Raw genomic sequence first — 26,928 nt, forward strand, 5'->3', positions numbered from 1 at the left:
CCAGAATACAACACGGAATCTCCTTACCATGAATCAAGTTACAATTAGACAATCACTTCAAAAGACATATAGGTGTGTGGTACAAAAGGGGGTGGTGATGGACGGAGCATCTGAACCAATCAAACACTCACATCCAGTCAACAGATCTGGGTTTAAACCATCACCGTTCTTTAGCCCACTCTGCCACCCCAGTTCAGACATAGCCATATGCAAATCAGTCTGACCCTGTGCCTCATGGGAAGAGTCCAGCCCGAACTGCCAAGCCATGCCTTCCCTGGACCGGAAACAAGCTTCCGAGGACCGGTTTCTGGCATTTCAGCCGTCTTCAGCCCGGCTTGCTTGAATCCAGTGACAAAGTGAGCAAGGGACTCACGTCTGAGCATACCCTGCCAACTTATGGCGAACAAAGTGGTACAAAAGGGGGGTGGTGATGGTATGCTCAGACGTGAGTCCCTTGCTCACTTTGCCACTGGATTCAAGCAAGCTGGGCTGAAGACGGCTGTAATGCCTGAAACCGGTCCTCGGAAGCTTGTTTCCGGTCCAGGGAAGGCATGGCTTGGCAGTTCGGGCTGGACTGTTCCCATGAGGCACAGGGTCAGACTGATTTGCATATGTCCATGTCTGAACTGGGGTGGCAGAGTGGGCTAAAGAACGGTGATGGATTAAACCCAGATCTTTTGACTGGGTGTGAGTGTTTGATTGGTTCAGATGCTCCGTCCATCACCACCCCCTTTTGTACCGCTTTTGGCCGCCATAAGTGTGGCAGGGTATGCTCAGACGTGAGTCCCTTGCTCACTTTGCCACTGGATTCAAGCAAGCCGGGCTGAAGACGGCTGTAATGCCAGAAACCGGTCCTCGGAAGCTTGTTTCCGGTCCAGGGAAGGCATGGCTTGGCAGTTCGGGCTGGACCGTTCCCATGAGGCACAGGGTCAGACTGATTTGCATATGGCCATGTCTGAACTGGGGTGGCAGACTGGGCTAAAGAACGGTGATGGATTAAACCCAGATCTTTTGACTGGGTGTGAGTGTTTGATTGGTTCAGATGCTCCGTCCATCACCACCCCCTTTTGTACCGATATAGGTGTGTGGGCAAGAAACCACTGTTGCTACTCTTTGTTTGCCTTAGAAATTATTGTCACCCCTGCAGACATGATTTAATCGCAAACCAGATTCTCCTCAGTTTGCATTGACAATCCTCAGTTTACTGCTGTCATACTCTGCCATACTTCTCTTGTACTTCACCACTCCCTTCAGATTCCCTATACCATCCAATATTTTTCAGGAGGGAACTGATATATCGGCTGAGGTGCAGTGATGTCAGCCCTAGCCTGCTATGGGTCCAGCCCTGTGGCTGTCTCGTATGAATACTCTACTTGCACACCTCAAATCCCTTTAATCCGAGGTGGCATGGTGGGCAAAAGAACAATGGGTTGGAATGCTACTCTGAGCGATTGCCAGTGGTTAGACTTATTGCAAGCATCTGCCAAACACCTTTAGTGTGTCTGATGTACAGTCCTAAAAGGCCATAGGTATGCCTAGATGTGGGCACCTTGCTCACTGTGCTATTGGAACCAAGCTACACCCAACCGAAAAGTCCCAATAAGGGCAAAAGCAGTCTTTGGTTGCTTGTGTTCTGGTTTGGCAGTTCGGACTGGACATTATCTATTGGAGCAGGGTCACGACTGATTTGATTATTGCTGAATATAATCTGAGAAGACATCATGGCCAAAAGAATGGTAGGTTGGAATGATACCCCAAGCGATTGCCTACGGTTGGACTTATAGGAAGCATCCTCCCATCACCTTTCGTGTGTTTGGAAACATACATCAGACAGCATCTGTGTGTTGACCCTGGATCTGGGACCTGGAGATCAACATCAAATAGCACATCTTTCAAAGATGTCCAGGAATGGATACAGCATAATAACGATTGCCTTAACAGCCATAAATGGTGTATCTATGGGCCGTTAGGACTGATCATGCCTCCATTTCCCCTGACCTGATTCCCAGAGGCCTGCACTGCAAGTCTGCAACATGGGGCTTCAGTTTCGTAGTGATGTATCTTTCATCCCTCACATAAATGCAGCAATCAAGAATGTGCGTCATCCGCTACTCCCACTCTGAGCCACTGCCCCCACCCCTTGCAACTGTCCTACAAATGTGGCTTAGAGTTGGCGGTAATTTATTTCTGTAGGAAATAATTTATTGCCTTCCATAGTAGGCTGCCAAATAATGATCTCTCTAACATGCATTGAATCCAGAAAGTATTCTACATCCTTCATAGACATATGGCCTGCCTTCCAGGCCTCCAGTAGAGGGCACTATTTAATACCTTGTGTATAGCTCACAAGGGACTGTATAGCTGCATTCAGTGGCTTCTAGTGTTTACAAACCTGCGAGAAAGTGTTGTCGACCATTACAAACAAACTAGCGTTCAGCCCCACTAAATCAGGATGTTTTGGCAGGAGACCTTTACTAGCCTCTCTGGCATCATACCCTGGAATGTCCTTGGACTGGAGGAAGAACTGCTAAAACTAGGCAATTGAAGACCTGCCTTTTCCATCACTAAGTTGACTAGGCATAGGTCTCGCCCTTCATTGCGCCCCCTACATCTCCTGCTAAGCACCATTCCCCATTGTGCATTCTTGCAGATACAGAAGGATCTTTAATGTGAACATCACCACTAGTATTTAAGCATCTTCTCATCAATCATAGGTAATTATTATTTTTATTCGATATTGACATGCTCAATCAAACTAGGTCCCTAAGTCTGCCAGTCACTTTCTCTTCCATACTTGAATAATTGACTTTTTTTCTCATTCAACCCTGTGCGACAGCTCAGAAATAATGTCCAATAGTTAACAAAAAACATTTAAAAAAATTGTGAGTAAACGATTTGGAACTGTGAGGAGGTCCTCATAAAAGTAAGAGCATACAAGAAACATTATATACACATTGGAAACCATAAGAGAACAGTAAAACTACGTACTCGTTTGTTACAAACGGTGCAATATCTTAAGAGCCTGAATCATAACAAAACTTAAATTCAAGTTTAAAAAACATTAAACATTTTTACAAACTCAAAATCAAAACATTTTATTTGGGGGTTTAAATGTCAGTTGCAATTGCTCAAAAGTAGTCTAAAAATACAGCTTAAAAAAGAGAGTTCTTAACATCTTACGACTGCGCAGCAGAGCAGTACAAATAAATAAAACATGCTTCAAGTCTTGAACACCGTTTTGACAAACATTGCATATGACCCATGCCATTTAAAACTTAAGATTTTTAAAGGTAGAATATTTCATCTCGAAAGGGTCCATAAATGTCTAGCACCATGAGGCATATTCCATATCACATAGGGTTGGGCTCTTTTCATGGTAATGGAATCCAATATTGCTTGAAAGCTCTCTTTATTACTGCAGGCATTTGTGTCCAAGCGGAAGCTTAGATCATATGAAGTTTGTTTTCGACAGACCTTTAATTGAGTTTAATGATACCAAATGTTGGTCCTTTTGAAATTGGTATAGGGCTAATTTGGAGTTTCCTAAAAAAACAAAAAAAAAACATTTTTCTTTTTTTACTTCAAAAATGTCCTCACGTATGAGATATCTTAGGGAGTCACCATTACTTCTGAAAAGGCAGGAAGCCCAACAAACGACTCCTGCCAATTCTCGTGTAAAAACTCCAGTTTTAAGGCAGGAGTCGACGCTAAGGTGTAATGCAATACTAGTCTCCTTAATATCTGCCCTTCTGTCTATTCTAAAAAGCCCCATCTTGCCACATTTATTAACTCCATTGCATACAGTAAGGTGGCTGGGATTTAAGCCTGATACGCAGATAAAAGATGGGAGAAATGTCTTCTGCTGACAGCTTTATAAAATGCACTCATCCCCTTGGCCTAAGATTGGGACTTGCTGACATTACTAGAAATATGAGCAGTATCATTCAGAGTGCTACTCCTAATTTTCCCCAAGAACGTATAAGATTGAACCCATTCCAGTTTTTGGGAGCCTAGATACCATGAGTAATTGACATATTTACACCTTTTCTTCCCATGAAAGAATAGAACTTTACTTGTTGAGGAATTCATTTTCAAAACGTGTGCATCAGCGCACAGCTGTACATGCTACTAGTCGGCCATTTAAAGCTTTAGGTTTTAGGGCCACAATTGCAATTTAATCTACATATAAAAAGCAGGATATTGACCGACCCCCAATACCAAGAGGAAAGTCTGTCCCTTTTGATAGGAAACCAGGCAAATCAAATATGTACAAGGTAAGCAACAATGGAGCAAGTAAGCAGCCCTGCTTCAAACCATTTTTTATCTGGCACTTCTCAGGTTGCCCCTGGTCACCCCCTTGCAGAACTTGACACGAGGTTGTGAAATGAAGGGCAACAATAAAATGCAATAGAGTTCCAGGCATGCCACGGTTAAACAACTTCTTCCTCAGCATTGGACGGTCAACTTTATCAAAATCCGTGGAAAAGTCGATAAACGCGGCATGTACTAGAGAACCTGTGGCAGTCACATAATTTTCATTGATGAGTTGCAGGGCTGCAAAACTATCCAAGGTCCCATGATTGTTCCTAAAGCCTGTTTGCTCTATCGGGATTATCTTATTATCTTCAACCCAGATATTAAGCTTGGCCAAAAAACATCTAGTGAAGACCTTACCTACCGCATCTAACAGGACAATTTGATTGTAGTTTACGGGCGAGCTATGTTTGCCCTTCTTGTATAATGGAACAATAATAATTCCGGTCCATAAGGAGGGGACTGTTGTGTTAGCATAACAAAATTCAAAAACCGGGAATAATAGCCTAGCCCAGGGTTTTTACTTCTTTTTTATTACTAGGAGAGGCACTTCATCCGGGCCTATTGCGGCAGAAGTCCTCGTGGGGTGGATTGGAGGCTCGATCTCCTGCGCAGAAGGGGCATCATAATTAGATGCAACACTATTAGGGCCAATGGGAAGCTCTTCCATACAAAATGTATTTCCTATATTCTATGTGTATAGTCCGAGATGAAGCTGCCCCAACTGTCCGCTCTTTTAGGGGGGGTTGAGACTTTTCTCTAGTTCAATAGCAATCTGCAACTATCTCGTAAAATCTTCTCCTATTATTTCTGTATGCAGCTTCTCTTAAGTATATGAATATTAATCAATCTCTTTCCTTGCAAAAGGAAACAAACTGCTTTCTAATCAGTCTTTTTATTTATTTGTTCAACAGAATGGGCAGAGATATTGGTTTATAGAGAGCCTTAGTAGGCCTCAAAACGGCATTGTTTGTAATCTGTTTCATGAATTTGCCGAAAAAACAGATAACATCGGTTTTTCAGGAATCCAGATCATTAACAGCCTTCTTTAGAAGTCCTTGTAAGTTATTGATCTTGCTAGGGTCCCATTGAGTCCTACCAGAGTTTTAATTACATTTTGAGTTGGGACCATCAGTTTTCCATAATCCTACTGGAGTCATTCTTGCTTTTGAGGAGAGGATTAGTGGTCTATGATCACTTGGCATGGAATCCAAGATTTTCAAGACACCTAAAAGATGGAATGATGCGTATGAAACAAGATAGCCAATAATTAATATCCCATTGGAGATTTATGGGTATAATACACAGGGGATTCTGGGATGTATCTCCTATTTACAGTTGTGCTTCATTTTTTCTCAATTGGTCAAGGAGTACCTGTGCTCTCTTATCCGTTATTATATTTGGGTGGAAGAGTAAAAGGGGGAATACACAGATGGTGTCGCCAACCAAAATGACCTGAAGTTCACTCTACCTATCCTTGGCCTTGCTTATGAAGGCAAAGATATCATACAAAATGTTACTGTAGGATATATCAGGAGGTATATAAATGTTCAGCAATAAAATTGTAGCCTTCAAGCACCCACTCTCAAGAGCGGGTATGGTTACTGCTTGAAAGAGATTAGAGGAATCTTTAAAGCTCTTATACTTCCATTTGATCTTTTTAGTTAAAAGAATTGCTATCCTTCCTTTTGCATGTCCTTTCCTAGATGGCGTAGCATTACACTGTACTGAAAAGTAGCCGTTGCATTGGAGATCAGAGGGAACACCAGGTTTCCTGGAGGCAGATTATTTCGACTTTTAGGCTTTCCAAAAATATCATTTTCTCCATATTATTCATTAGGCCTGCAGTATTCCAGGAAATAACTTTTAATTAATTGCAAATTGTAGGGTTTAGATGCTGGGTCCGATGCACGTTACACCCGCTGACCAATTCCATTTTAAACATCATCCACAAGAGATGGGAAAGATCTGGAACCCAGAATACTTTTGTGTGTCACAAATCTTCCATCATTTCTAACAGAGACCCGCAAAGGTTTTGGGTCTTCAGCTGAGAATTCACTTAAAGAGAAAGTGCAAGATTCAAGGTGAGCCGTCTACCCACACACATTTGGATGAAAGAGCTTGTACTCTCTAGTCGGAAGCCCCCAACTTTGCACAAGGCTCTTTTTGACAGCTGTAGGGCCTGGTTTGAATTCACCCTCTCTTCCTTTGGGTCCATCAGCACTTTCAGAATTGGAGATAAAATATCTTGAGTATGGTCCTTATTGGTTACAAATTTTTCAGGGAGGGCTAGGATAAAGGAAGGAAAAACTTTTCTCCAGACACTTGAGCAACTCCGAGGCCTGCTCATTTTGGCGTGGGAGATTACAAGACAGATTCCCAAGCAAGTCCAAATCAGGAGTAGCAGACATCTGTAGGTCTGCTGAAGAGCGTTCCATTGGGTACTGCTAATATTCCATTGGCGTAGTGCTAAATAGCCTTATACCAGTTACCCGAGACAGAATTAGCAGAGTTCTGATGTAGCTAATCTCCTTCGGCGAATGATTTCTCGGGTTAACCTCCATGTCTATATCTGGAAGGGTAATATCCTCATTATGATAAATGGAGATCACCTGCGAATTTGGGGTTGACTTCAATTTAGGTATAGGATCATCTTGTACCACATTCTCTTGCAGAAAAAAGAGAAGATCTGATTCACACCCTTCATTCGATTAACATGTGCCAACTTGTTTCTAAGGAGTTTAGAATTAGCTTTTTGCAGGCTCTTAGAGGAATCAGGCGGCCAGAATGAAGCTTCTGTGCCGTTATTTTGATACCTTCTTTACTTAAATGTAGACAATCCCATTATTCCTAGTCGTTGGAGGACCAAAGGAGGATAAAAACAAAGAAAAAATGGGGCGACAAGCAGCAATAGAAGGACACACTATATCTCCAGATGTCTGGACTAGTATGCAGAAAAAGACCCCTCCGTGTGAGCAAGCCACACCGCCCTAATGCCGGCCGCTTCTGCTCACTGCTGAAGGTGCCTATTGCACTCCTAAACCTCACTTGCCAACAAGACCAGCCATCGTTGGGCAAAGGTTCTACTAGCATGACGTAGCAGTAGTTTCGCTGTGAACAGGCGTTCACTGGGATACACTGGTGCTCACAAGTCAATCACTGGCATGCCACAGGGCACACCACCAAGAGGTGAAGCCACAGCACCTCCACCCGCACTGCTAGACCTTTAGTATCTCTACTACGTGTCCCTGGTCACCGTAGCCAGGACAGGACAAAGACCAAGTCCAAAATCATTCTTGTATGAAATCGGGTTACTGCTTAGACCTTTAATAGTTCTGCACCTCAACTCAGCACAGCAAGGCCAGGTCAATAACCAGAAATGCCTGAAACATAGTTGTGGCCACTACTGAAAGATCAAGGCACTGCATACTCTGCACAACTTATAGGTACGTCACTTCTCAGTATGGAGCACGGCAGCTTAGTGGATTCGGGCAAATCACTGAGGTGCTGAAATGCATACAGGGAGGAGAAGAGAATATTAAGCTAGGAGCAACTGCAGTATTCACTCTTCAGCAGCCTTTTCAACAGACCCCCTGGCAAGTCCCCTGGCAGGTGGCCACTCTCCCCATGCCTTCCCAAACCTCCGTACAGCAAACCTGCCTGACCGCTCCCTTCGCTCAGTGGATAGCAGTCCAAGGTTGAGGTTGCATGCGGACACCTCCAGAGGCACATACTGCACCACCCTAAAACTACCCCCCTGCCGCGTCCGTGCATTTCGGAGTGCCCATGGCCTATTGCGTTGCACCTCCAGCCGCCTTACCGCTTTGCTGCGCTCTCTCCGCTTTCACACTTCTATCAGCTCGGCCCCCCTCAAGCTGGAGGTGTTACCGCATGGGTGTCAAAGGGCAAGCTTGTCGCTTGGTCCCCGCTTATGACTAGCTTCAGCTGCACTGTCATGCTGCGTGTCACTCCTAGGTTGGGCCCGGGGTCGAGTTTGGGTGCTGGCATCTGTCTCCTTCACACCTGGAAATTCCTGCCTTGGCCCCACCTGTCTGCAGCCACAAAAGACCAGTGTCAAAACCCTTTGTGAGTGTGCTGGGCAGAAACTTTGTGATGTGCAATTATGGTAGTTAACAGCTCCTCCCACTCATCAATAGTCCAAGATGGCCCATCCTTCCAACACCTTTTCCCCCTTTGCCTCACTGTCTGAGAGTAATACAGAAAGGCCGGCTGCCAGCTACACCTAGTCATGTGACCCAGGATACAGCCTGCAAGCACAAAATGGTTGGGACAAGAAACAGCCACTTTCCAAAAGTATTTTTTGCAGAATTGTGATCTAAAATCTGACTGTACCGTTAAAGACGGTTTTAAATTACAATTCTTTAGACCTCAAACTAGATGTTCCTACCTTCTCTCAATTGAAAGGTATCACTTAAATGTAATGAGTTAACCCACTGGTATCCTATAACAGAGACAGGCCTTGCAGATGTGAAAAATAAATGTATGCGTTTTTCACTACCAGGACATGTAAAAGTTATAAGTACCACTTTTTAAGTCCACTGCCCCCAGCCCTATGGGCTATTTAGGACTTATATGTCCTAAATACCTAAAATTTAAGATTGAGGCCTGGTTAAAGTTTTATTTTGAAAGGTCGAATTGGCAGTTTAAAACTGCATCTACAGGCTGTAATGGCATGTTTAAAGGCTACTAAAGTGTCTGACACAATCAGTACTGAAGGCCCACTAGTAGCATTTAATATATATAGACCCGGGTATGTGTAGTACCACTTAAAAGTAAATTAAATGTGCCAGTTGGGTGTTAGCCCATCCAACCATGTTCAAAGGAGAGAGCATAAGCACTTTAGCACTGGTTAGCAGTGGTAAAGTGCGCAGAGTCGTAAGGCCCAAAAAACACGATCAGCAAAAATGGAGGAACAAGCCAAAAAGCTTGGAGGAAGACCACCATAAAACTGACAGGTCTAGCACCGCCATTACAGGTCTAGCACCGCCATTACCTGAATGTAGGGTGGCCAGGTTAAACATAGATTTCGATACTGGCAGCTGCTTCTAAAGATGGGGTAACGATGGGGAGTATTACTCTTTTTTTATCTCCTACTAGTTCTGAGGGTTGGTCAGAAGAATGGGTCAAGAGTGGACCAAAAGGAAACTCATTTTTTGTACATTTTGAGTCAATTAGACATTTTGGCATACAATGATAGGAAATGGGATGCCTGTTTCTCGAATGGAGTCGAATAGGCAATATCGCATTTACAGGTAAATAATGGTTACTTTTACAGTTAGTTGATTGTCAATCTCATAATCTGACAAAGAATTGTGAATATCAGCTGCTATTTAAATGTAATGTTTTTATAAGGGTGTGTTCTAATCTCATATTATTGCGTCATGTAATTGTTCTTCCTGATGAAAAGCAGAATGGCATGCATTTCCCACAATACGTAAGTGAAATAAGAATAACAGCTTTTTTTCTGAGCTGGCATGCTGTTATTAACCACTGCTACTGCAGAATCTGATAACTTTTCACGTCCTTTCACACAATGATCTCTGCTCTGTTGGAAAATTACCCTTTCTTCAATCATCTGCAAATCTTTTTGGTGCTTTTCTGATTCCTGGCTCCAGAGATGGCATGGGAAATACCTAGATTTCTTTTCCTTGATTAAGCTGATGCTCTTTTCTGTCATTAGTGGAAGCTGTGATTGGTTTGCTGTGTGCGCCTTGACATTTGCTGCTTTGGGTTTGAGAAGCAATTTGATTGGTTTTAGTTTTGTGAAGAGCATAATGGCGGCAAACTGAAATGAATTGCATGAAATTTCACATTTTCTGTTTGACCTGCCTTTTTAATTCACATTATATGGTACTGTTGGAAGGAGAGACTAATACACACATTCTTAGTCTTCTTCATATCTAAATGCATACTAGAGAATTACAATTTATGTTAAGAGACCAAGAAAGTTGTCATCTCCTATTTTCAGGGAAATACTTTTATGTATTGAGTTAGACCAGTGCTTTAATGCTCTTACTGCAGCGGTCTCTAGTTTGCAGTGTTCCTGTTCATATCTTGATAGGTGTTGCTAAGCACCTTCGAATAGGATGATCGCAAAGCATGTTATTTACAGCACTAAGAAACTGCAAGAATGGCAAACACCACAAATAGATTATTTTGACAGTATTGCTATTATTTTGAGCATTACAAAAGCGTATTTGTCTTTCCATAGTCTTTATCATATAGTATGTTCTCAGTACCATGAATGTGAATATATGATTTGCAATTAAATGTGTTGAAGAAAGTTACATTTTTGCCAAGTATATTGTGTTTTACAAAGATGATAGAACTATTTTTTGGTGCTTGAGTTCAGTATTAAAGTCTATCGAAGACTAATGTTTTGATATTGTAACAATAACAGTATTTAAATCAAGCTAACACACGTACATTAACAAATATGTTTTGCTAGAGTTTTGTTAAATGAGTGTATTTAGTGTCCTGCTCTCACATGTGACCTCTTAGCACTACCATAGGACAAGAAAAAACAGTGAGTACACAGGAGAACTAGTTGGAAAGCAACTGGCTCTTGTAAAGAAGATCTTGTCTTCTGTTGCTCAAAGATGACATTGTAGTGAGTTCTGCATTCAAAGGGCTAGAAAGCTTGACCAGTGTTTCTCAGTCTGAGAATTTTCAGGAGTAACGCATTGGACGAATGGAGGATTCTGTTAGAGACATTTCTATTTTTGGGATGGGAGGGATCCATTGGCCTCTCAATATTAATGTGTCATACCTTGAAATCAATAAATTTGGATGACAACCATTAGGACAAGGCTCAAAGTGCCAAGCATGATTCAGGATCTCAGACCCAGTAGGAGATGAGCTGCAGAACTCTGCTGTCTCTACAGGCCAAGATTTAGACATTTATAGAAGACTAAAGGTTGTCCCTTTACACAGAACAGGTGTGACAAAAAATGGCAATGATGGTGTACACTCTTTGGGGTGGGCCGGGTAAGGAAGTATCTTCCTGGATCCTTTGATGACTCCTGAGAACTATTTGAGAGGGCGTGATCAAATAGGACACCCATGGTCTCCACATGCATGGATGCGGGTTGAATAGTTGCTGATGGAGACGGACTAAAGGTACTGCAAAAGAGTTGCCGGTGGGAAGCACTGCGTCTGCTGCTTTTGGTACACGGGCCGATATTGCAGCACTGCTGCACTACCGGCCCCCTGTACCAAAAACGTCCCCCACTGGTCTAAAACCAGCCCTCACCCTTCCGGCCCACCAGGGAAACGCCCGGTGCCCGCTATGGCCATTCCGGCCCTGATCAAGAGGGCTTGATTAAATAGGACACCAATGGTCTCCATGTGCATGAATGCAGGGTTAATAGTTGCTCATGGAGACAGACTTAAGGGAGTGCAACAGAGTGTAGGAATTGGGACCAGTCCTGAGGACCTCTATTTCCAAACAATTTGTGCTCATTAGTGTAGTGATCATGCATGTCATCAAACAGGTTTTGCATCTGAAATGGGGGACAAGAGCTGGATGACCTGAAGTAGATTTCGAAAAACCAAGGGTTAAAATGGTAAACCACATGGGATACTGAGCACGGCAATGAGACAATCAGTTGTGTGAGAAGTGCTAGAGGACAAAAAGGACCAGAACTAAATCTAAGAGTTTCCCTCATCCCTGTTTTTTTAGCCAGTCAAAATGAATAGTCTATTCTATCAGAAGCAGCTGATAAATTGCCTAAGAAGGTCAAATTGCCATTTCCTTGGTCAAATTACCTACTAAGTTCATGCCTGTTCAACGTCTGTGCTGGCTTACTTCCTCTCTCTGCCCTAAAACAAACTTGTAAAGGACCCAAGACGCTGGTGCTTGCAGTGAAGAGCTGGATATGTTCAATTATGGCGCTATCAAGCAGTTGGGTTGATAGACGTAGACTGGAAATGAGTCGGTAGATTGAACATTCAGTTAGATTCAGTGACTCCTGTGGTGGAAGAGGCAACTTCAGCACTTTATTAAGGTTGAGTACATACACCTTAGCTTGGGAGGTACTAAAGTTGTCAAACAAAGCAGTGGCCACCGGGGGTGCTTAGCTATCACTTTGAAAACCTAATGATGACCTACATCCATGAGCCAACCTAAAAATGTGCTTCTGTCAACAAGTTTCTGGAAGGTTTCCATAGTGAGGAAGGGAAATGAATCAAAGCCTATGTTGTGGAAAAATGTATCTTACTTGAAGCCAAACTCAATAATGGGAGTAGACTGAGCAGCAGTTGTTGCCATATATGAAATTGTAGTAGCAACATAGGAGACAATGCGATAGGAAAGGTATTGTGGAGGTATGGATCAAGATATTATGGCATCTGTGTCCTAAAAACCCAAAGAACTGTAAAAAGGTGTGTGATTATTATTTAAAACATGCCTCCTTACCAGTGGCTATACAGCATACTTCTATTAAAGGAAACACTGGTCATGTGTGGTTCCAAAAGCAGATAAAAATGCAATTATTTCTTGTTTTACTTCTTAATGTATCAACCACATTAAATACAGTATCTTTGTTTATTCTTTGAAATAACTTGGTACCCCAAACATAGCCAGAGATAGAGGATTCGATTTCTATACACAGAAAAGCTGTATTTTCTTAAAACAGATTATAACATAAAATAGATAATTGTTCAATAATAATCTGTGCAAATATCATTGTTCAATTCCCTACACTTGTTCAATATAGTACACACAATATAACTGGCGCATGCAAACGCAAATTTTAGGCCGTTTAAAAAAAATTCATAGGATGGGTTCTGTACGAGAAGGGTCTAATATTGGTAGGACCCCTTAGAAGGAAGGGCAGATACCCAGTATATTGCATTGTCCGAATATCGTGAATCTGTTATGAGCTCTAGAAATGTTTAGTCCATCAAGAAGAATAGGGAAGAGGGCGCGTGGAGTCTATTGGTAAAATATTAAGTCATCTTCCCGTGTTATAGTAGGTTTATATTAGTCCCGGTCTCTTACTTGCCAATGTGACAAATTGGAAAGAACAGCATCTCCAGGCACTGAGCCACTGTGATTTGCAGGGTGCAGTAAGCTTTATTTTCCCCCGAGATTGGCCTAATAGCGAAGCTGACTACTAATGCGGCCTCAGGGCTGCAGTGCAGGATCCATTGTCTGTATTCCCGTTTTACTACATGTTTTATCATTTTGACAGGTTTTTAAATTTCGATCTCCTTTTTTCCCCCTCACAGTTATATAATCTGACCTTGTTAAAAAAAACTGTTTCTTTGTCATTCATTAAAAGAAATACATTTTTCTGGGACCAACTTTGTTCAAGACTACATCTTTCTCTGCCTTTGCCAGTTCTCCAGGCGCCCTCTTCAAAATCCATTTAAACAGTTGTCCCCACCGAATTCTGCATCTGCCTATACAGCTGTTATATGTGAAACTCTTCTCAAACTTCTCTCATCCTTAAGTCATCAACTACCTGGATTGCTTTTGCCACAGAGCACCTTTCCAAGCCGATAAAACAAACCACCGTATTTTCTGAATGTATCCTAACATCCTCAAGTCATAATTCCAACTTGATGATCTTTAACAATTCACACTTTAGTGCATCTTTCTCAGCTTGTCTTTAATTTACAAACAGCAGCTGTGTCTACTATTGCTACATTCCAAGTCATTTCCCTTTTTATCCTAAAAGTCCTGGTGCTAACCGACTAGGGCTCAGTTGAACGAAGGCTGTATTATCTAAAGTCATAAAACAAAGTAGCAAACAGTTGTTCAGTATTTAGGGGTTGCACTTACAAAAACAGACACAATTCAGCCAACATGTTTCGTTCCAAGTATTAGACATAAAGATGACTGCAGAGTTTGTGTCTGCATCAGCTAGTCGGTTTCTCCTTTACTGTCTTGGTTTCTTTGCTTTTCTGGCCCACTCATGCTTCCTCCTCAGCACTTGTAACCAGATATGTAGCTAGTGATATCCTATCTCTTGGTGCCGTTGCCCCTAAAACGGTGTGATATAACTAAGCCTGGCTGGACACAGTGATGAAAGTCCTACGTGTACTCCATTCTGTGGCCTCAAAAGCTGTTGAAACACATATTTTTTCCCGCTCCAACTAGGTCCTTGATGGGAATTACCACCATTGTACCCCATTGTCTTGTCTATCTCAGCTGGGAGTGTCTTCATGTGATTTAAGCTTCTTGACAGTGGGTGTCATGTCTTGTCCCTTACCGTTAGCTCCAGTGTGAAGTTGTTCTATTGCGGCTTACTCATTGCTTGATTTGTAAAAGCAAAAGAAATATAAATATTAAGTGCCAGGGCTCTCGTAAGGAGGCCGCTGCAGCTTGCACCAGACATTGCTCTTGCCATGCTGCCAATGATAGTAACAACATAACTAGTAACATCACAAGTGTTGCAATTCAGACTGTTTCAGGCCCCCAAAGCTAATAGAATGGCTTGGGCGTAAACAAAAAGTCATTTTATTGCATTTTGAAATAAACCTTGTGGCAGACTGTCACAAGCGCCGGTGTTGACTATTAAGTGCTGGTGCAGATCACTAAAAACCACCGGCTCAAATTAAACACTGGACTTACCTTTCCACTCTTAGGTATTTGGTTTGCTATTGCTTCTCTTTCTTGCAGCTTTCCATCTCTCCTGTTTCTGCATCTTGTTTTCTTGTCTTGGATTGTGTGCCGCGTAAAGCTATCTCAAACACTGAAAGTGATCCTCCAGGATTTGCCTAGTGATTGATTGATCATCTTTCGCATATTGGATTGCAGGCTGAGTCTCAATTCATGGATCCTCTTGTTCTTTGTTTCTATGGGGCTCCATTTAGACTTATGTAGACCTGTTTAGCAAATGTTTTGCAGACTTGTCTCACTTATTTCTTGTACCGCCATTCCCTCATCTTCAGGGTCGGCTGTGTGATGATTTTATAGAGTTTGTTAGGCTGATTTCAACTTCAGTGGCACCTTCCCTGTGATTGATGAGCTCCTAGTTTGGTTTCGATGTGTACGGGTTTCCTTTTCGTTTGGTGGGTGCTGCACCTTTATGGGACTGGTTGTCCATATCCTTCAGTTGATTACAGGATTGCTACACCCTCCCCTCCAGTTCTTTTTTCCCTATACCAGTCTATATAACTAAATATTACTATCAATTCACTAGTGTAGTGATTGCTTGTAGATGCTTGCCTGGTCTTTCTATTGTAGTTACTCTCTCATTGTGTGGCTTGTTTGTTTGTGGCTTTACATATAGACCTTGGGCTTCCTGCTTGGTTTGTAATTATAAATCGCATTGGCCTCTCTCCTCTACTTTGTCAATCCTGAGGGCCGCAGTTTGTTTGTTGAATGTGGCCCGTTCCCCTTTCAGTATGTTTGCAGCACTCCTGGTTGTGTCAATGCAACCTCCTCTCAGTGGCCGAGCCCTGAGTTGGCACTCGGCTAGCCCATTTCATAGCCCTCCTTGCTTTCATCACCTTGTTTCTGTGGAAGTCTGGCATCTGCAATGGGCCCTCCACTTTGCTTAATTCTGTTTGGCCCACTGCTTCCATACCGTGCCTCCCTTATAACTGGTCTGTCTCTTCGCCTGTCACCAGCCATGTGTGTGCTTTCCCACGTGCTCTGCTCAGTAGGGCACTGCGCACGGAAGTTCTCCTTTTTGGCCATTTCAATCCTGAGTGATTGAGATGGCTGGAATTTGTGTTTTGCTGTGTCTTTATGCTGCCTTGGTTGTCCCTTGTTTGGGTGGCTGCAGTGAATCCTCATTTATTAGGTCCTTTCGCTCGTCCCACTGCATATGAGCAATGGCGCCACGCTTTATGCTTCCACTCCTGTTGAGATTGTAGCGGTAAGTTTCAGGGTTGTTCTGTAGAGCAGAGATTTGCATCCTATTGCTTTCTCATCTTGGCTACCATCTTCTTTTGTTTTTTGTAGCTGGTCTTAAGACCAACAGACCAAATTGAGACGTCGGCAAACATTACCACGAAGATGTAGACTGCATCAGGGCAGGGTGGCTCCTGGACAACGGGTATTGCCATGCTTGTTTTTAAAGTGAAAGTACAATATTAACTTTTCCATGTATATTCTCGATTGCTCTGGGCTTGTGGTTGATAGTAGAGCAATCTATGACCGACCTGATCCTTCTGCATCTCACGAACATTAGTGTTTTCTGTATAAGAATGATTGCAGACCCTCGGGGAAGAATGTTGTTAGGTCTTAAGCATCCATGGCTCAGGGAAGGACATTGTGAAGCAGCAGATGCTAGGGTGGTCTCTCTGGGCTCACAGTTAACCATGTGGAGTATGTAGTTATTTCTAGGTTCAGTCTGGTTCTGTACGATATTTCGGAAGATGTGCAATCAGCCGAAACATATATCATCCAAATCTCAATAACAAGTTAATTTGTTCCCATTACTGTACAAATCCGAAAACACAATAATGGCCAGACGCCAACTGCACTAATACAAATCTGCTAAAAAGTAACTAGCTGTTCGGCTCAGAACATTCTTTGGGAAACTAAGTAGATTGGCTTTGTTGTTCCACTGACAGTATTTTTTGTAGTTTGGTGTATGAAGCTTTCAATTGAGTGGATTTCCCCCGTTCACGGAAGAGTTCTACAGCATTACTCGAAAGGGTCACTCCTTGGGTAGGTTGGGAGCAGTGTGTAGCTTGAAATGTTGGTAATTGTGGAATAGAGAAGATAGGTAACACTCAGTTTTAATTGAAAAGTACAATTAACACAGCTTACTTATAATTCACTGGTTAATGCTCCTTGTATTGTTGGTTGGATGTTGAGTAGAAACATGAATGCTTGCTATCCAGTTACAGGTAAGAAGCCAACTTTTTTGGGGAACTGGGCGACGTGATGTGATTGTTAATTTATGTAGTGGTTATGTTTTGTGCTTCATATCGAAGTAATTTACCGATTCGAACCCCCAACAACTAATAGGTGTAAGTGAGAAGAATGGAGTCCAGCGTGCTGTTGGAATTAAAGCATTCCCAACTCTTGAGAGAATTGCCTCTTTAGGTTATAAGTTCTTTGTGCAACTCTTGTGCTGCATTTTGTTGAATCTCTTTGAAAGTGTAATATGAATGCATTTCTGTTAGGCACCACCTGTAATGGCCTACCCCGCAACAACCCCGACTGGAATACTAGGATATGGCCTGGTAAGTACTCAACAGTATCTTAATAAGTTCCTGTTTCTCATTGATCTTCTCATCCTGATGACTTGATAGCGAAACCAGAAAACACATCAATGCCGTATTTGTTTACCTTCCATAGCACTATAACCTCTTGATGCTCTCCGATGCAGCAATGCATCATCCAAAATATGTTCACCCTTTCTGTGTAAGGCCACTGAAACTGCTTAATGCCCTCCAGTACATCCACACATTATCCATATCCTGTTCGCCCTTGCTTTGTAAAGGCACTGTAAATGCTTAATGCCCTCCAATACATCAACGCATTGTCCATAATCTGTTCACCCTTGCTTTGTAAAGGCACTGTAAATGCTTAATGCCCTCCAATACATCAACGCATTGTCCATAACCTGTTCACCTATGCTGTGTAAGGACACTATAATTGATTAATGGCCTCCAATACATCAACGCATTGTCCATAACCTGTTCACCTTTGCTGTGTAAGGACACTATAATTGCCTAATGCCCTGCAATACATCAACGCATTGTCCATAACCTGTTCACCCTTGCTTTGTAAAGGCACTGTAAATGCTTAATGCCCTCCAATACATCAACGCATTGTCCATAACCTGTTCACCGTTGCTGTGTAAGAACGCTATAACTGCTAATGCTCTCCAATACATCAACGCATTGTCCATAATCTGTTCACCTTTGCTGTGTTAGGACGCTGTAACTGCCTAATGCCCTCCCATACATTAACGCGTTGTCCATAACCTGTTCACTTTTGCTCTAAAAGGACACTATAATTGCTTAATGCCCTCCAATACATCAACGCATTGTCCATGTCCTGTTCGCCCTTGCTGTATAAGGCACTATAATTACCTAATGACCTCTGATACATCAACACATTGTCCATAACCTGTTCACCCTTACATTGTAAAGGCACTGTAATTGCTTAATGTACTCCCCGATACATCAACACATTGTCCATAATCTGTTTACCCTTGCTTTGTAAAGGCACTGTAACTGCTTAGTGCCCTCTGATACATCAAATCATTGTCCACAACCTGTTCACCTTTGCTTTGTAAGGACGATATAACTGCCTAATGCCCTCTGATACATCAATGCATTGCCCATAACCTGTTCACCTTTGCTGTGTAAAGACACTATAATTGCTTAATGCCCTCCGATACATCAACCCATTGTCCATAACCTGTTCACCCTTGCTTTGTAAAGGCACTGTAACTGCTTAATGCCCTCCGATACATCAACGCATTGTGCATAACCTGTTCACCTTTGCTGTGTAAGGACACTATAATTGCTTAATGCCCTCCGATACATCAACGCATTGTCCATAACCTGTTCACCTTTTGCTGTGTAAGGACACTATAATTTCTTAATGCCCTCCGATACATCAACGCATTGTTCATAATCTGTTCACCTTTGCTGTGTTAGGACGCTGTAACTGCCTAATGCTCTCCGATACATCAACGCATTGTCCATAACCTGTTCACCCTTGCTTTGTAAAGGCACTGTAACTGCTTAATGCCCTCCGATACATCAACGCATTGTGCATAACCTGTTCACCTTTGCTGTGTAAGGACACTATAATTGCTTAATGCCCTCGGATACATCAACGCATTGTCCATAACCTGTTCACCTTTTGCTGTGTAAGGACACTATAATTTCTTAATGCTCTCCGATACATCAACGCATTGTCCATAACCTGTTCACCCTTGTTTTGTAAAGGCACTGTAACTGCTTAATGCCCTCCGACACATCAACGCATTGTGCATAACCTGTTCACCTTTGCTGTGTAAGGACACTATAATTGCTTAATGCCCTCCGATACGTCAACGCATTGTCCATAATCTGTTCACTCTTGCTTTGTAAAGGCACTGTAACTGCTTAATGCCCTCCGACACATCGACGCATTGTGCATAACCTGTTCAAAATTACAATCAAGCTTTCTTTAATTGTTTCCAAAAGATAGGAAAAAATGAATCAACTCAAAGAAACAAAAACTTTACATTAAAACTCTGTAGGGAAAATACTGTATTAATCTAATGTACCCATTAACAATTTGAAATACATAAACCAGAGACATCAGATTCCTTAAAAGCTCATCTTTCTTTGGCAGCTGCCAGTTTGAAGCAAAACCTGATGAAAACTCCGTAGGTGTAATGTACAGTAGTGATGGTCATCTCCAGCTAACGTATTAGGAGATTATATGGAGTTGGGCCCATGAAATCTCGCCTTCCTAAGGACCTTCACGGGGTTTAATCTGGCACCGCCTGCAGCAAGTCTCGACTCTCTTGGTTACCCTTAGAGTGTCATGGTCAGAAATGAAGTCACTCTGTTAAAAAGTGTTAGAGTGCAATAATCTCTAAAACAGCACCACCAATGCTGACCAGTAATCACAGACTGCCTCAAAACCAAGAGAAAACGCCCCACAACTTCCGTTCACAAACCTAGGCGCTTGAAGTAGAGGTCCTGCGGGTGCTGCAGCCCCCCCCACCCCCCATAACAATGTTGGAGTTCAGAAGGGGAATGAGCAATAGAGAGACCTTTAGTTTTGTGTTTATCTCGTCACACTTGCTGTGCGCTCACAGTTCAAATGTTATGTCATGCCATGCCTTCTGACAGCTTGCTGCTTATTTGGAAACCGGTGTTTACTTTTATTTCTCTGACTGTAAAGTGAGAGGATTGTGTAAAAGGCACCTAGGTGACAATCTTGCTGGGTTACAGGAAGTGAAAGGAAAAGCTGTAGGATGTCATTTTCTTTCTAACATAACATTTACCTGTAAATGAAGTATGCACATATTAAAAAATATATCAGTAATGTATTAGGGGAGAACAAATGAAGCAAATTGTTTTGTAATTCTGAAGCTTGCTGAAAACAAAGATTTAAATAGGATCAAAACAAATCAAGACACTTTATTTGGTGATGCGCAACTGAGAGATATTTGCCGAAACCAGATTGCCACAAATTATTGTTTGTGTGCTGTATAGTTTTACTAGTATATCATTGCATATCTATGCAAATACAGTGCCCATTTTAACGGAAAATGTGATGTCTGTAAATAGTGCACATCCACAACAGTGCTCCAAAAGGCATGACCGTCTACAAACCCCAACCTCACCACTCTTCTTTTGAATTGGTGCTGTACATTTGTTACACTTGTTTTGGTGTCATGCTTGTATTTTTCACAATCGCTATGGCTTTAGTGATGTAACATCAATGGTTGCACCCCCACTCTGAAAATTGTTCCAGCACCACTGTTCACAAATACCTCATTATGCAACCGAAGGTGAAACCATTGCCACTCCTTTATGATGGCAATCGCCCTATTGAAGTGGTACTTCAGAATCCGTGATATTCTGGTGGAATGGGCTGTTCGCGGTTTGACTTCTACCACGTTGATTAACGCTTTCAGTGTTTTAGTCTGTGGAGAAGAGTACATTTAACCTATTAGGCCACCATTCTGAGGGTTGTGCAAATTCTGATTTTGATGCAAACTCCCTTTTGCAACTGAATCGGGATTCTCACACAGGCACTATTTGTGCACCCTCTGGATATATGCCCGCTCAATATTCACCAGGTAAGGGCCTCTATTAGGGAAAAAAGTTCAATGTGCACTTTAGCTGCGATTCCAAGGTATGTATTATACAATGATGTGCAAAGGTGATCACCCAGTACATACCATATACTCAGTTTCAGTATTAATTGGGTGCGTAATTTGCACCTAGTATTATGCCGGACTCAAAATGGGCACCTTAGCGTATCCAGAAGTCATCCCTGACCCTGTGTCCTGAATTGGCGGCAGAGTATTTGATTGTCAGAACCAGTATTTAATAGGAACAGATGCCATCCTCAGAGCTGTGCATGACAGTTTTTCATGGAGCTGGTTCCAATCGGATATCTATGTTTTCTCACAGCCTTCTCAGATGGGGGCCTTACCAATCATGGCGCAGCCTGCGATGATCTACAATCAACCTGTAATAAGACCAGCGAACCCATTTGGCCCTGTATCAGGAGCACAGGTAGGGTAACGCGCATAACTCAGTCACTTTTGCTTTACAATGTATCTTAAAGGAGAGATCAATCCTGATTGGCTAAATAATGTGTATGATTAAAGTACCAATGGCAAAGGTATGAAAATGAAAGGTAATATTTTAATTTCATAATTACAGCTAATAGTCAACTGCTGCAGGATTGTGTGCTCTTTATTCCGAGAACATAAGTATCTACAGATAGAGATATACATGGTCAATGTGAAGCATGTTTCCGTGTGTTGTCTTCTGCTTCTAGGGTAGTATTGCAAGCACAAGAGCAAAGTTTTAAGCCACTTGAAAAAACAAATTATGTGCATTGATTTCCAGCTCCTCTGCCCTTCATCATTTAATACTGAGAAAGAGAAAGGCTGCTGGAGAGCAGGAACATCTGTAGCCTAGAGGTGCTGCAGCAGATCATTAATTTCCCATCACTCGTCGTATTCCTCTTAACTGTATTTATTGAGCGATCATGCCTGAGCGTTTTGCGAAGACCAAGAGAACAAAGTGCGACGGGTAAGGTCTGTGCATGAAACACAAGTACAAGAAGGATGTTTCAGAGAAGGGACAGGAAGCCCGAAGATAGAACGCAGTAGAAACTGTAATCTGGGAGGAGGATAGCGAAGGGTTGAGAGGGACGAGCGGGGACAGGCAGGTCTGATGTGGAATCGGTTGGAGAGTTGGCTGCATTATTCCAGAGTCCCCCAAACGTTTTCATTTCTGAGTAGAAATAGGCTTACAAGAAGGGAGAAGTGATCTAAATGAGTTTTGAGGCGCTGAAATGTAGTTAGTGAATCATAGGCCAGTCATACATTTGAAAACAGCAGATCTGGGCTATGGTGAGAAATTAGAAAACCTTGGAGAATGCAAGCAGACAAGAAGAGAGAGGGGATGATTCTATTTATTTATCTTAATCCAAATTATGTCCCAAAGGAATAAGTTAAGTTTACATTGCATAATATTCAAAGACATATAACATCAAACAAATTTTACTAAATATTTAGACAATCTCTATTTGAAACTTGGCAGTAGTGTAACTAAACTAAATATGCAAATGTTTAATGCTCGTTAACTCCTGTTAACAAGCTTACCTCACCTTCCAGTTCTTATTTTAAATTCCCACGGTAACACTTTTTGTTATTATTATGTAATTTAGAATCCCTAGCCGGAATTGAATTTGATTTAATGTAGGCATATACGGCCTGTAATCACATTTGTATGCTTTAATTGCCATTTTTTAAGCGTAAAGTATCTTTTTGAGATGACCTACATTTTTACTCTCATGGTGAGCTCATTTATGTTTCCAAAATGATAGCTTAAGTAGAGACAGGAAGATGGTATAATCAGATAAACAGCTGTATGTGTTGATGTCTCTGCTCTTACAGTTCAGCCTGTTCATCCTCCATTGCTCCCAGCCCCTCTTCCCACCCTTCATTGTGTGCTTGCCCCAGCTGCTTCCTGTTATCCCACATTGCTTGTCTGCTTGCACCCAGTCACTCCTGCCCACCCTCTGCTGTCCAGGTGGTTGCCCCTGCCCCTCCTGAAACATTTCACATTAAGCAGTTCGGTACAGCAAAGTGGTGAGGTGATATATTCAGCGTAGGTCCATTCACCAATAATCTCTCCAGCTCTCCTAAACTTTACCGCCTCCCTGCAATCCACATTTCAGTGACTTTTTAAAACTCCAACTCTGGCATTGTCTCCACTGCCTTACTTAAGCTGCCTGCCATTGATTGTCTTTGAACATCTCCCTCTAAAGTATCAAACATGATGTACAGTACATTCAGTCTTTGTGGGTTCTGTGGCTCTCTCCGTACCTTAACTTAAATGCATAAAGCATGTGTCCTATGAGCTTACCGTTTATAGTGTGTGGTGTTTAAATCCCTTCCAATGGCTCCCCAGTTAAAACTGCTTCTGGGCAACTAGCTGCCTGGTTCCCCATTGCTTACGTGATACCCTGCAGTACGTTCTCCCTGAAACCTTGAATTGTGGGGCATCATCTTTTTGTACCTTCATGAATAGTTTTCAGACTATGAAGGGTCTAATTTGTGTAACTATGAGGGGTGATGTGCCACCTGTAAAGAATTTTAAATAGTCCCTCTCTGCCTTGTGCATGACTTGCATAGTAAGTGCTCCTAATTTGTATTTCAAACCACTGCTCCTTGTCTAATCATATGCCTAAAACCTCCTCCTATATCCTTTTCACGTTTTTCTCCTTTGTCACCTGTAGTATTTTATAAAGACTAGAAGTAGTGTGTGTTGCATCCCCTTGATATCAGGTGCATTTTTTGCATACAATTGTGGGAACTTGTAGCTCCCTGTCTTGCCTCAGCTTTGACACCCAGTGTCTCACTCATGCATATCGAAAGTGTTTGCCTTCTGATACCCTACCTCTAGGTCCCTCAAACCACTCCCCAAAGGCATCTCTCTTCCTCCCAGGGATACATTCAGAGTTCCCCTCATAATGGCATAAATAGATACGGTGTGTGGTAGTCCCTCAAGATTTGCTCACCTCATCTGTACAGGTTCATCCTTGTAGGAATTGGTGGGATTTCCCTCCAATATTTGCCCTATCTCTTTTGCTGTACTTGGAGCTCTCTGCACTTTACCCCAGGTAATAGGAGTAAAGTGCCTGTGCTTCCTCTTTAAACATAACAACATTGGTTTAACCGTGATTGGCATATATAACTTGTCTGTAAGTGCCTAGTATGTGATGTAGAAAATGCACTCAGGGTCTGGAAGGTAAATACCTCTTGGACTTCAGCAGCTATATTGCTATCCCAAGGGTTGTCCTGAAAACATGAATTTAGTCCTACCATGTATAACCTGATTGCAGCAACCTAAAACCTGCTGCCAAACTTGACGAAAGAATTTTTTTTGTTAAGCTGCAAATCGTGCTTTCAAATATTAACAAGCCGAGCCCAAGACATGGAGTGGTGCACCACCCGTTAAGACAAGATATCGTTTTTCAATAAAGCATATAGTCTTGATTAGGTTGTCTCAATAGACCCTTTATTTTAATCAGAATCCAAATACAGAAAATTGCCAGCCAACGCGTTTCGTTCATATGCAATGAACTTCTTCAGGGCAAAAAGTGATGTGAGGTCCTTGGAGAGAATTAACATGTACAGTGTGGATGAACCTTGGCTAGTATTGGCCCTTTGTGCTTTTTTGCGCTATTTTCACTCACATCTTTAACAATTCATAGCTCCAGTTCCCCTATGGATTTTTGTAATTTTGGTGTCCTTCTTTATCTTATAATTTACTCTGTTCTTTTAATTTGCTTTGGGATTTTTATTGTTTGGGAGTTTTAATTTTACTAATGGTTTGGAACTGTATTTGCGTTTTTACACATTGTACTCATTTAATACTGTCTGCTCTTTGTCATAGCTACCAGGGGGGAGAACTCAAGTTATATTCATGATACTGGGGGTTCACCCTGACAACTGAGTGTTAATATTGCTTGAGGTGAGTGACTGCCCACCCCAAATAATAATTCACTTTCTAATGCTGCTCTGTTGAATCCATCATGCACCACCCTTCGTCATCTCCTATTTCATCTATTTATGCCATGAGTCCGAGTTGAGTAGCTTGATATTAATGAGTGATAATTGGAACTCCAGCCCGCCTCTCTTTTAGATGCAGGGTACTTTGTGTCCTCCTGACGTTTCTCCTCCACAGATGTATAATTCCAATAGTTGTTGAAACTGGAGGAGATTTCCCTTCCCTATTTAGTGTAACAGCTCTTGAAAGATGTACAGTAGTCCTTCTCTGGAGTGGGCCGACATTTTGACTCTGGCTATTTTGCCTCAACACTACAGTGCGTGGGCTTGCCAGTCATGAAGCATCATTTTGGCATGCCTATAGAGAGCTTCATAGTTTTCCTGTCTGTACAGCCTTCCTCAGAGTTGTTGCAGGATTGATGCCCAAGTAATAGTATGCGTGAAGTGGACCATCTGAATGGCATGTTTTGCTGCAATAGTTTGTGTAGAAATCAATGAAGTCTGGTAGACAGATCTTGTAGTTGTTGTTTATTCTTTAAGTTACAATTGGTAAATTCCAAAGTAAGTCTTAATATAAGCCCTGGCTGAGCAGCCAGGAGGCTCCCTTGTTCGGAAATGTGATATGTGGCTGCTGTGGACAGGTACCTTCTTTAAGTTTGGCTTACCAGGTGGTGGGTTGTTGGGTTGTGCTGATTATTACTGTATTATAATCTTATCGTTTACATATTTTTTGCATTTTATTATGGTATTGGTGTTTGTTTTTTTAAATGTTTGCCGGAATAAACATTTGGATTTGATTTAAGACAAGTTTTGCAATGAACATTATTGTAAAACAAATCATGGAAGGATTTAGGAAAGGCATGATTGTTGGTAAGGAATGGACTCTGTGGTTAGGGGTGCTCTGCTCAGGGGCACCGAGCTAGTGACACCAGAAGGTCTGTAGAAGAGACTTCTTTGGACTATGGATACAAAGGAGAGGCTCCAAGCATATCAGTGTTGGCCGCTGTTTGGCCATGAGACAGAATATATTGAGTGAGACTGCTTGGAGTGCAACAAGAGTGATAAGGGCTTGAGAGTCTCGCCTTCAGGAAACAACTCAAGACCTGGCTGTTCGAGCAGTGGCATACCCCTCCCCCCAAGCGCCTTGAGACCCTCCCGGGTGAGTAGTGCGCTATACAAATGGCATGATTGATTGATTGATTGATTGAGAGTAAGACAAATGCTGTTGGTGTCGAGTTGCCCATGGGAGGAAGTGTCAATAGATCTATTTGGCCCCATAAGATGAGAACATGGCACCCTTCCCTCATAGTGGTGTTGGGATTGTGTTCCGGGCGGGTCGAAGTTGCTAGTGTTAAAAACATCTCCACGCTGAGCATATATAAATTCTAAGAGAGCATATTCAAGCTTCAGTGCTTCGGAGGAGCATTTTGTTGGACAATGAAATCCATTTGTCTCTTAGGTCACAGAGAAGTATTTGAAAGTGTGTGGCGTTTCTCATAAGTAGAACTCTGAGACTGATGGAGCAGTGTAACGCATAAATAACAACCCCAAGCAAGACATCCAGTTAGCATGTACCCCTGGTCTAGACTGGTGAGGGGAATGTCAAAATCACATAACAGTATACCGTGTGTCCCTACACAGTACTACAGGCAAATCATCTTTGGAGATGTTGCAGGGTTGTGTAACGTGGCACCAAAATAAGTCCAGGATGGACGGTGTGTAACAAAGGTGTGCATGATCATGGATTAGATGCATGGCATAATAGAGAGATAATCCTACAGTTCAAAAGGAAAATACATTTTTATTTGAGTTAAACAAGTGGAACCCTCCAAGGTAGCCTAGTGGTGACTTTGTGAGGATTAAAGCGCTATCCATCTGCGTGGATTAGTCCAAGTTCACAAGGGTGATTATGTGT

At 42.2% G+C, this 26,928-nt stretch overlaps 1 protein-coding gene across 12 annotated transcripts in view; it reads left to right on the forward strand.

The window, feature by feature from the left end:
* Positions 1 to 26,928, forward strand: part of PICALM (phosphatidylinositol binding clathrin assembly protein) — a 519,981-nt gene that overhangs the window by 465,124 nt on the left and 27,929 nt on the right. For 4 of the 12 annotated variants that reach the window (XM_078658454.1, XM_078658451.1, XM_078658448.1 and 1 more), the window contains 3 exons: positions 9,746 to 9,769; positions 17,425 to 17,484; positions 21,397 to 21,501. In XM_078658454.1, coding sequence (XP_078514580.1) covers positions 9,746 to 9,769; positions 17,425 to 17,484; positions 21,397 to 21,501 — 189 coding nt within the window. Of the gene's footprint in view, positions 1 to 9,742; positions 9,770 to 17,424; positions 17,485 to 21,396; positions 21,502 to 26,928 lie in introns of all 12 variants that reach the window. The other 8 variants (XM_078658453.1, XM_078658450.1, XM_078658447.1 and 5 more) reach the window with 2 other exon arrangements.

The sequence above is a fragment of the Lissotriton helveticus genome, chromosome 8, assembly GCF_964261635.1.
Source record: "Lissotriton helveticus chromosome 8, aLisHel1.1, whole genome shotgun sequence".
NCBI lineage: Eukaryota > Metazoa > Chordata > Amphibia > Caudata > Salamandridae > Lissotriton > Lissotriton helveticus.